This window comes from Melanostigma gelatinosum, assembly GCF_949748355.1.
Source record: "Melanostigma gelatinosum genome assembly, chromosome: 2".
In the NCBI taxonomy this organism is placed as follows: Eukaryota; Metazoa; Chordata; class Actinopteri; order Perciformes; family Zoarcidae; genus Melanostigma; species Melanostigma gelatinosum.
Window position 1 is genome coordinate 32,808,111 of NC_136635.1, and position 12,500 is coordinate 32,820,610.

The window sequence follows — 12,500 nt, forward strand, 5'->3', positions numbered from 1 at the left end:
CTGATTGAGGAGCTCAGGTTTGAGTCGTTTGTTAAACGTTTTGATTTTTGCTGACAAAGTTCAGAGTTTTAATGAGTGAACTTTGTTAGTTTCTTTGTCATGGCTCATCTCAACCTTCTTGCCAGAGTTAATGAAGAAGTTTCCATTGAATGTTTCTGCAACGCATGTAGAACGTCAACAGACCTGGAATATCAGGTCAGAGTTACAGGTTGAAAGTTATCACCAGTCACCGGTTCTTTAAGAGAAGCCAAAGCTTCATGTGTTAAAGCTGCATTCTCTCTAGTGTCCACCAGGGGGCGACTCCTCTGGTTGTATAGAAGTCTATAGAAAATGACTCTACTTCTCTCTTGATTCATTCCCTCAGTAAGGGTTAGGGTTGTTTAGTTTATGGTTATAATGAGTAAAACGAGACAGAGAGTCCAGAAGGGAAAAAGCAGTGATTTTACATCAATAACGGCTGTTAAATATGAATACAAACAGCTGATATCTATTCCGTGCACTAAACCACTGCAGGAGAAGAAGAGGACCTTCAACGATCATCTTCTGTTCCTGTCATGTGTTCATGTGAGGAAGTCACCGCTCTTCACTGTCTGTTTGCATTTAAACTGCATCACTGACCTTTTCCTTTGATCCATACACAGACTCTTACATCTCAGCTCAGGCTGAAGATGAAAGGTCATTGGGACTCTGGGATCTCCTTTGTGCCACATTATTATGTTGTTGTTGATTCTCGTCCTCAGACGGTTCAATCACCTCCACGAGATGCTGTTTGTTCATCTGTCATTAACGGGGCTTTCAGACAGACGGATTCAGCAGTAAAAAGGGAACGAGGAACATAAGCTGCTGCTCTGTTGCTCGTACGTCATGAAGATGTTGTCATAACTCTTCTGAGTTGTCTGTGAACGAGGCCGGGCCGCATCCTGTTCTTCCCATGTGGGTCCTGGTGGTCCGTGGCTTCTTTCAGACCAGACGGATGAGATGTAACCAGGACACTGATGTTTGAGTCCAGACTCATCCTCCTCTTCTGGCCTTCAGATGAGATGAATAGATCTAAAGATAAGAAGAGATCAACAGCACAGAGTCGCTGACTTGATTGTTGGGTAAAATGTGAACAAGTGAACTTGTAATTGTCTCCATCAGCCAATCAGAGCCGAATACCGAACAAAGCGATGTAATAACTCAGCCGTGTAATTAGAGGAACGTTTCGCTCGACTCGTCCTGATTTCACCAAATTCAGATCATTTTCCTCATCTCCTGTCGGCACGGATGCAAAATAACCAGTTACAGAGAGAAGAACTGCGAGGATTAGTTTTGCAAGTGAAACATGAAACATTGCAACACGAAGAGAGAAACACAACATAATGTGACACACATCTGTCCACACAGAGAGCCTCCAGAAGCATTCGGCAGAGACAGGAAACACTGCTGATGTGTAGCTGTACCGGATCTAAAGACGAACTAGTGTCCGTTCGATTGCTTGGCCCAAGGAAGAGCTAGTGTAGCTATTGCTGGACCCGCTGGAGGGAAGGGGGGCACGGCCAGAAGAACCGGACGGACCGGACGAACCGGACGGACCGGACGAACCGGACGGACCGGACGAACCGGACGGACCGGACGGACCGGACGGACCGGACGAACCGGACGGACCGGACGAACCGGACGGACCGGACGGACCGGACGGACCGGACGGACCGGACGGACCGGACGGACCGGACGGTGACACAACATACATGCATGTTGGCAGATTTTAAAAGAAGCATTTTAATGAAAGTGTTTACGACACTAATGTCTTCACCGGTCGGCTCAGAGCTCGTTCGCCTCGCTGCTAATCTGTCCAACCTCAAGTGGTTTAGAAAACTTTAGGTTTGTTGTTTTGGAGACATTTCCACTGACTTCTATCTTCCAACATAAAGCATTCTTTGGCTGTAAAAAAGTCTGGAAAAATGTTCCACTTCTAAGAAACGTATATTTTGATCTACGTATTAGAATAACTCTAAAAGAACTCCTGTAGGTTAAACTTCATTGAACACAAAACAGATCTGCTCACTTCACCAACTGGTGCACTTCTCCTGAACACACACACACACACACGCACAGACCCACACACACACACACACACACACACACACACACACACACACACACACACACACACACACACACACACACACACACACACAGTCTGAATTCCTTCACGGGTTCCCTGCTGCTCACATTTTAAACTCACTCACACAGAAAGCTGCACTCTCCTCCTCCCTGACTTAGCTCCCCTCCCTTCATGTGTAAATCACATTAAAGCTCAAATCGGCGGCTCAGACGAGCTCCGGCAGCACCGCGGGTCCATTACCTCCATCGGTAATAACCGAGCCCTTACTGGAACACATGAAGGCACCTGCCCTCCGGCCAAAACCGGTAATGTCCGAGGAGATGGTCGGATTATCGAGCTTTCACTGTCGCTTCATCCAGAAGTCCACACTGAGGAGGAGGAGGAGGAGGAGGAGGAGGAGGAGGAGGAGGAGACGGAGGAGGAGGAGGAGGAGGAGGAGGAGGAGGAGGAAGAGGAGGAGGAGGAGGAGGAGGAGCTATGGCTGAACATAGTAACCTTGTACGATAATCTCTGTATCAGTGGTTCAAACGCAGCTTCAGGAGAAAAAGAAAAGGATGAGATGCAACTCATCTTTTCCGTTTATCGAGGAACACAACTTTAATTATTTAAAGTATAAATATCATTTTCCGTGTTTGATCTCTGCTGGCAGTGGAGCTCGAGGGTCAGGAGGCTCCTCCCCTTTAGTTGATTTAGTTTATTTTGCACAATAGAAAGAATAAAATAAAGAAACATAACACAGATCGATGACATCAGTGCAGGAAGAGGCAAAGAGCCAACTGGGCTTGTTTTTGAAGCCTCCACCTAATGTTTACAATATTACAGAGAACATGAAATGAATATGCATAAGATACGACTCCGTACAATATTAATGACACGACGTTTTTCACAAGATACGAAATATGATAAAAATATCAATACGTTACAAACAACAGAAGAAGGGTTTGATCTGGATTTAAATTCCAGGACTTCTTGACAGACGTCAGGTGTTGGTGGAGACATTCATTGTCCCCAGAGGACGCGTCCTCATGGACGTCCTGCACTCGTCTGTGTGCGGCATCGTTCAGCTGACCTCCACACGTGTGCACGTCTTCACTGAGGCTCCAGAGATCCGTCCTGCATCAAACATCTGACTCCAGCGCTGCAGCGGTGGCTTTAGCTCCTCCGGCGGTCGGTCCTCACAAACCTGCTGACGGTGGAAAGAAGCAGCAGCTTCCTGTTTCTAACACCCTGAGGGGGTCGGGCCGCTTCTCACCGTGCGACTGAAGCACACTGTGCATGTTTGAAGGTAAAGCAGGTATCAGAGACACCAACATACCTTTATTCTGACAGTCTGAAACTGCTCATTGCAACACAACAAAGGCCTTTTGTCTCAAAGGTCTCTTCCAACAAAACAAAGTTCATGGCTAATTATTATGCAGATTTATGGTTTTCAGATTTTTTTATTTTCTACCAAAGGTATGACCCGCCCTCCTCTGACTCTGATTGGTTCACCACGATATTCATGAGCTAAACCTGACAAGTCTGAAGTCTAAGTTATGAATCAGTATTAGATATGTGCTTCTAACTTATAACGTTGACGTGTGAAGCATTTATTAATCATCTGGAGAAGCGAGGAGAAGAGAAATAAAGCTCTTCACTGATATTAGATGAATCTATAATATAGATATTTAACAGCAGCTCGTTGGATTCTATTTCATTATACAGAAGATAAATATATAATAGTATATAATATATAACAATAATATAACTCGTGATGTTTGGTAAAACAGAAATAAACTAAACCGATGAATGAACGTTCACATGTTTTGTGAAGATGAAGATTTTACTAAAAATGTGTCAAAAAAGATGAATACATTTTTCTGAAACAAAATAATTTGTGATTCTAATAAGAAAGCATCATGTTTGATGTCATTGTACAACAGTACAGCACGCGGGAGGCCGTGGTTCTGGAGGCGTTGCTTTGCAGCTTTCTTGTTGAGTTGCTGATCTCAGCTCGTCGTGTTGCTGTCAATCGTTCTTCTCTTCAAGTCCAGTTTGTTTATTAGTTGATGAAACTCGTTTCGTTCACAGTGAGAATCAGAGTTCTCTTCTTGGTTTTCAGAATGCTCGCTCGTCCTCTTCTCTACGTGGTTCCTGAACACATCCTTCCTGCTTTGACCTCTTAGTTCTTATCAAGACAGTCTTGAACTTTGAATTTTTCATTGTGAGTTTTGGGCAAAATGGAAACACAGAACTCTCAGTTCCTACCTGACAGAGGAGTTCCTGTTTTCGACGGAGAGCGTATGCGTTGTGTTGACGAGTGTTGCAATGCTGTGGAGGAACTGCAATATTTGGATGAACTCAATATGCCAACAAACATGAAACCAATCGTGCAGAAACGTCCTCACAAGATCAGAGAGATGGCGAGTGAGTGCGTGTGACATCTCTGAAAGACAAGGACGCAGATCTTAGAGATCATCAAGTTCATCGAGTACCCTGTCGAGGTCCTCTCTCATCCAATGGTGACATTCAACACACTCAAGGTGGTGTAAATACGGCCACTGCACTGACAACATTCCTCTTTATTTACTGTTGGAAGCTTCTAACTCGTCTTCAGAGCTGCAGGAAACAACACACTTGATGATGTCTTCGGCTGTCAAAGGTTATACTGGAACAAGTTCTGACAAGAATGCCAGAGCTTGTCAGAGTGTCTTCTTGGAGAGATGCTATGAATGATGCAGCGTGATGAGATGTGAATAATTCAAATGTGAGCATTGCCCCATAAATGTAGAAGTAAAGACTCGGCTCCGCAGCTCAAATATTCAGACGCCATGAATGTTTTAACGTTGACGCGTCCTGGCTGGATGTTTCTTTCTGCTTTGCTCAGCGTTGTTCCTCACATATTGCACACGGTTAAAGATGCACCATCTCTTCTTCTGCTCTGGAGGAGCAGCTTCCTTCACCTCAGCTTTCTGTCAGCCAACATGACCTCTGAGTTCCTGCACATCTGGACGCTGCTGTGACTCCTCGTGAGGTTCAGGTGAACAGCAGAGGACATGCAGAGACACTGTGTGTGCATAATCAATAAGTAGCAGCTGGAGACGACAGCCGACTCCTCAATGACCCGGACAGCTGTGGAGACGAGTGGCCTTCAGATGTTAAGTTTGCTGATCAGACTGTTTTTGGGACGATGAGTGCGGCGCTACAGTTAAGTGATAGATCGCTTGTGTAGAAGAGATGCTGCTGGACTGACGAGGCTAAACCAGAAGACAACTTCCGGTTCTTTAAAGTGAAGCCAAAGCTTCACGTGTTAAAGCTGCATTCTCTCTAGTGTCCACCAGGGGGCGACTCCTCTGGTTGTATAGAAGTCTATAGAAAATGACTCTACTTCTCTCTTGATTTATTCCCTCAGTAAACATTGTAAACATGAGTTTATGTCTCAATCTCTAGTTTCAAGTCTTCTTCAATACAGCATGATGTTCATTTAGTACATTATGGTCCATTTAGAGTCACACAGACCATAAAGCAGGGGATGCTTTAGGGCGGGGCTACACGTGATTGACAGGTCGACACCAGAGACGTATACGGCGTCTCTACGTCACTCCTCCTCAGTCCATATATGGTCACTTCCTGTTCACTGGTCGCAAAAAAACCAACATGTTGACGTCTTAAAAGCTTCGCTCGACTAGAGACTGAAGACGATCAAACTGTTTTTTTACTAGAACTGTGTAGAAACAAAGAAATGCAGCGTTACTGAAGGTGTGAATCATTTTCTCGTTGTTTATTCGTCACGACCCTGGATGTGTAAAGACGCTGGTAACTAACACATGAACGCCCATTATGAATATAAACTATTTGTATCGACAACAATAACAGCAGTGAAAGTTTCAGCAGGTTTACTGATATCCGACAGAGCTCCATTGACACACAAATACTCACTAGAGCGCCAAATGTGGATTACTCCGGTGCTGGAAGTAGTCCCCATTGAATGCACGATTGCGTCCTGTTTCTTTGATAACACTACAGTGAGCAGCTGTTGCATTGTGGGACTGACCACCTGACTGACCAGCCCTCTCAGTGCTGCATAATTTAAGATCGAGGAAGGTTCTGGACAGTTTAACCTCTTTTACTTTCTCTCAGCGAGCAGCTTTTCCCTCCGTGGTTAGAGATGCTAAAATAATTCTGAAGAGACAAACAAGCAGCAGAGTGCAGCGTGAGGCTGCTGCCTTCACCGCCCACCGGGATTCTGCAGAGCACCGGCGGCTCACAGCCGTCAGGGTGGGAGTTAAGTCTCTGCAGAAGGAAAAGGAAGAACTCAAAAACACTCCGAGAGTTATGCAAACTGGAGGAGGGGAGGAGGGTTGTTGTGCACGGTTGAAAGAGAAGGACACATTTAATTATGAGTTATAACAAGAGACAAATGTACAGAGAACAATTCCAGGTGAGGAGACAGGCAGAGGAGGAGGAGGAGGAAGCGTCTGTGGGGGCGTGAAGGTGATGAGAGAGGAGCAGATGGTGCTTTATCTCTCTTTGCAGAACGGCATCACATTACCACCAACATTTAATCTAATCTCCACAAAAGTGCAAAGAGATCCATTTGGATACGGCCTCCAGGAAGAGCTGCTGAGGGGCACGCCGGCGTTTTTTTTTATCTCTGTGAAGGAGAACATTGTTCCATTAATCTGCTCCTCTGGCAGCCCTCAGCCCCAAACAGAGCGGCTTCTCATCGCAGGAGGAAGAGGAGGAGAGACGAAGGCTCGGACAGTCTGATGGAGAATCACACAGCCGTCAGAACGAGTATTTATTCTGAATTCTTTGTTGATGGTTTAAAGTGAGTTGTTTCAGTGTGAATGTTTCTGCAGAGCAACTCTGTGCCAATGAAAAGCAAACTGACGAGACGACAGCGAGGAAGAACGAACCAACACGAGACGTACTTCAACCCTCCGATGGGATCCGACCAACACCGAAGCAACACGAGACGTACTTCAACGCTCCGATGGGATCCGACCAACACCGAACCAACACGAGACGTACTTCAACCCTCCGATGGGATCCGACCAACACCGAAGCAACACGAGACGTACTTCAACCCTCCGATGGGATCCGACCAACACCGAACCAACACGAGACGTACTTCAACGCTCCGATGGGATCCGACCAACACCGAACCAACACGAGACGTACTTCAACGCTCCGATGGGATCCGACCAACACCGAACCAACACGAGACGTACTTCAACGCTCCGATGGGATCCGACCAACACCGAAGCAACACGAGACGTACTTCAACCCTCCGATGGGATCCGACCAACACCGAACCAACACGAGACGTACTTCAACCCTCCGATGGGATCCGACCAACACCGAACCAACACGAGACGTACTTCAACCCTCCGATGGGATCCGACCAACACCGAACCAACACGAGACGTACTTCAATGCTCCGATGGGATCCGACCAACACCGAACCAACACGAGACGTACTTCAACCCTCCGATGGGATCAGACCAACACCGAACCAACACGAGACGTACTTCAACCCTCCGATGGGATCCGACCAACACCGATGCAACACGAGACGTACTTCAACCCTCCGATGGGATCCGACCAACACCGAACCAACACGAGACGTACTTCAACGCTCCGATGGGATCCGACCAACACCGAACCAACACGAGACGTACTTCAACGCTCCGATGGGATCCGACCAACACCAAACCAACACGAGACGTACTTCAACGCTCCGATGGGATCCGACCAACACCGAAGCAACACGAGACGTACTTCAACCCTCCGATGGGATCCGACCAACACCGAACCAACACGAGACGTACTTCAACCCTCCGATGGGATCCGACCAACACAGAAGCAACACGAGACGTACTTCAACCCTCCGATGGGATCCGACCAACACCGAACCAACACGAGACGTACTTCAACCCTCCGATGGGATCCGACCAACACCGAACCAACACGAGACGTACTTCAACGCTCCGATGGGATCCGACCAACACCGAACCAACACGAGACGTACTTCAACCCTCCGATGGGATCCGACCAACACCGAACCAACACGAGACGTACTTCAACCCTCCGATGGGATCCGACCAACACCGAACCAACACGAGACGTACTTCAACCCTCCGATGGGATCCGACCAACACAGAAGCAACACGAGACGTACTTCAACCCTCCGATGGGATCCGACCAACACCGAACCAACACGAGACGTACTTCAACGCTCCGATGGGATCCGACCAACACCGAACCAACACGAGACGTACTTCAACCCTCCGATGGGATCCGACCAACACCGAACCAACACGAGACGTACTTCAACCCTCCGATGGGATCCGACCAACACCGAAGCAACACGAGACGTACTTCAACGCTCCGATGGGATCCGACCAACACCGAACCAACACGAGACGTACTTCAACCCTCCGATGGGATCCGACCAACACCGAAGCAACACGAGACGTACTTCAACCCTCCGATGGGATCCGACCAACACCGAACCAACACGAGACGTACTTCAACCCTCCGATGGGATCCAACCAACACCGAACCAACACGAGACGTACTTCAACCCTCCGATGGGATCCGACCAACACCGAAGCAACACGAGACGTACTTCAACCCTCCGATGGGATCCGACCAACACCGAACCAACACGAGACGTACTTCAACCCTCCGATGGGATCCAACCAACACCGAACCAACACGAGACGTACTTCAACCCTCCGATGGGATCCAACCAACACCGAACCAACACGAGACGTACTTCAACCCTCCGATGGGATCCGACACCGACACCAGGAAGCATGTTGGCTTTAGAAGGTTTCTGCAAACATGGAGATGTTGCATGTTGACGTTTCTCAACCAAAAATACGTTTCCTGTCAGCATGTAACAGTTGAATTACACGTCACCAAGAAAAAAGATGACAGTTGAATAAAATAACACAACTAACACAAATAAGCAACAACTGCCCTGACCAGACATTCTTGCGTAACAATACTTGAAAAGTGTAAAGTCTTGCGTTGGCCTGACCCGCCCATCCTTAGTCCACTTCCTCACTTGTTATATTCGTTTATTAAAATACGTGACTTTCAATAATGGACGATCCATAAACTACGTCGCTGACTCTGAATGCAGAAACATACAAAGAAACGTGGTAAATGTTAGAAGAACCATCCTGGTTGGTGTTAAAGTAATAATAATAAAACGACCGCCCTGAGCAGACGTTCCTACGTAGTGTTACGTAACAAGTGTAAAATTTTTGTTGGTTAGAAAGGTTTGTGGTATAATGACGAGTATGAGAAGCTCCGTCCACTACTGCGGTCACTGCGCTGACCGAGACGCACAACGACACGTCTGATCTGATCTGAAGGTTGTGAAACGATCGGTTACATTTAGGCATCAAAGCTCCTCGGTTCAGTTTAGAAAATGATCATAGTTTGTGTGAAAATAATGACAGAATAACATAACTAGTATAAATAAATAACAACTGTTCTTGCTTGTTATACACGTTATTATACCTCGTTATTTACAGTAACAGCTGTTCCATCACCTACGTCACCGCCTCTGAACCAATGCAGAAATGTACACAGACACGTGGTTCACGTAAGTTTAGGTAGAAAAACGACTTGGTTCAGGATAGAAGAACCATCCTGGTGTTAAAATAATAACTTAACAACATAACTAGCTTGAATAAATAACAAACGTCCTTAGTTTGTTATTTATGGGACATAAATACGGGACATGAACAGCGGCCTACTGGCTGAAAGTCCTGCTTCAGAGGGATCTTCATCATATACAGCAAATACAGAATACAAAGAGCAGTTGTACGACACGCCGATGTGCAGCTCAGATGAACCAGCTGCTCTTCCGAGGACTTCAGTCGTCGTTTAAACCCAAACGATGATCTTTTCCTCAACCGAACTATTTACCATCTTGTGGAACCAGTCGATCACACAGCTGTTCATTAACCTGGATTCATGTTCCTTTAAATGTTGCTTTTGTTCTTCAGGTGTTTCACGATGTTTTCCACAAGAACAACCTCGAGGACCAAGTGGTCTTCACAACGTTTGAATGATTCTATGAAGCTTCAGATCGTCTGTATAGACACACAGCTGTGCTGCATCACAGGTTCACTGCGTTGCTTTTGTTTGGAGACGGTCGCTCTAACGCAGCGTGACGGGATCGTTGCAGACGGTCAAATCGCAGCTGCAGCGCTTTTACAAATGTCACTTCCTCGACATTGAGAGGAAACGACCTGGAGGAGATGAATATCTGTTGAGTCTCACACCTTCGTATTATCTCAGATCGATGCTTTCAGGGACGGCAAAGCGTTTCCAACACGTCGGACATGTTGTCCAGAATTCACGGAGCAAACACAGAAATGTTTGAGATGCAAATTACACAGCTGTGTTTCTGTCGGATGTGTTGTTTGTGTGTTGAGTCGCTGTTAAACCGTCTCGTTTAATCTCCTTCAGCTTAAACTAAAGGTGAATAACTCCACGTGCATCAAAAGATAAATGACTCATAATCATTTACACTTAACGTTCAGCCTGGTTGAACTCGTTCAGACGTTTCTCTCTTCTGTCTGTGAAACTCTGAACAAAGAAGAACTTGTTTAGTTGGTTAGAAAGCTGCAGCTGGAGGACTTCTTCTGAAGATACTTCAGCTTTCATCCACTAATAACCCAGGTGCATTCTGGTTAATGAAGCGAGCGTTAGTTCATGCAGGACACGGAAGTCCTCCATCAGCCACGTTTCACTGTTTTTCCATTTGTTGCAATGAATGGATGAAATCTACGACGAGTGCTCCTGACTGACTGGAGTTACTCAGTAAACAGAAGCAAAGTTAGTGGAGACCCAACAGAGTGCACATTCACCTGTTCATGCAAGAGCAGTACCTGAACCCATTGACTTCACATTTAAATAAGTCAGTGAGTCATCTCTGCACTCAATCCAATCACAATCTCACATTTCATATTATTTCTCACATAAAGACACGATTTACCTTTTTGTTTTTCTTTGTTTTGGGAAAGTAGCGTCTTTAAATGTACATGTGGCACTTTTTCATCTCAATGAGTCATCAATTCATTTCATTTCATTCATAAACCATCTTTAGCTTTTTGCGTTTTCTGAGTTGTAATATTTTGAGAAATCAGGAGCATGAAGTGGAAGTGTGATGAGAGTAAAGTCCTGATATTTCTATAAAGATGCTCTCTGCTGCTGATCCAAAGTGTTGCTGCGTGGTCACGCGTCTCCACCGTCTCCCGCTTCTCATCCGACATCTTAATTGTCCACTGTTACCCGCTCGGTTTCTGACGTCTTTGCTTTCATGCTGTTCCTCCACTTGCTGCTTCGTTCTGTACCGCTGGAATCCTGATGAATTCATCAAAGAACATATAAAACACTCCACCAATCCTCAGGTCTCTGCAGAGACTTGCAGTGAATCGCAGAATGAAGGATGGGCTCCAACTGCATTTCATCAACCTCACACCCAGTATCCAGTATCCAGTAATCAAATGTGAATCCTTTCAAATCCCTTATAGAATCGAATTAGCTTTACTCAATGAGCTGACCTCAGCAGAATCATCCGCCACCTCCACCAGTGTCTGGACTCCATGGAAGGATTCATCTGTCTGCTGCTCATCAATACAGCCCAAGAAATGGTTTAGTTTGAAATCCACATAATCATGAATGAGGTATATGAGGACAGCTGGAGCCCACACAGGGCGGCAGGGTTGGAGGCTGATCTTTGACCAGGAGGCCGATGTTCCCGCCTTATGTGAACCCAGAAGTCAACGTCTGCCACTTCTGTAGTTATTTGAACCCAAATGAAGATATTTTCCTAAACCTAACTTAGTTATTTTGTTGCCTAAATGTAACTAAGTTGTTTCATTGCCTAAACTCGTCTAAGTTATTGTGTTGCCCAAACTTAATAAAGTTGTTTTATTGCCTGAACTCATCGAAGTTGTTTTATTGCCTGAACTTAACTAAGTTGTTTTATTGCCTAAACTTACAGCCAGATAAACAGACCAGTGACGTCCTCTTCAGGCTTGTTTCTGTTTCACACTAACAATCAAACACAAAACTGCTCCCACGTCCACACATTCCTCACATTTCACTGCAGATAAGAACAGACTTTCTGTTCACTGAATAACAAACTTCCTGCAACTGAATTGCATCAAAATGTTTGCGGAGCTCCATGAATGACTGAAAAGAACAGGAGTGAAACGCAGCTCCACGTCTCCACTTCAGCGTCAATGTTCACTGAAGTGTTTTTAACAAGTGGAGCGTCTGCAGTCTGCTGCTGCTTACTTTGTATTCCAGATGTGTTGGACGTGAGTTCGTACTCGACATTCTTGTCTTCATGTTTGGGGATGTCAGCAGAAGGGGTCCA

General features: G+C 45.9%; 1 protein-coding gene across 1 annotated transcript in view; it reads right to left on the reverse strand.

The window, feature by feature from the left end:
* Positions 1-12,500, reverse strand: part of LOC306794099 (nuclear receptor ROR-alpha A-like) — a gene marked incomplete at both ends in the record, with an annotated part of 71,412 nt that overhangs the window by 1,665 nt on the left and 57,247 nt on the right. Inside the window, one exon of the mRNA XM_079292004.1 lies at positions 6,326-6,379. Coding sequence (XP_079148130.1) covers positions 6,326-6,379 — 54 coding nt within the window. The remainder of the gene's footprint in view (positions 1-6,325; positions 6,380-12,500) is intronic.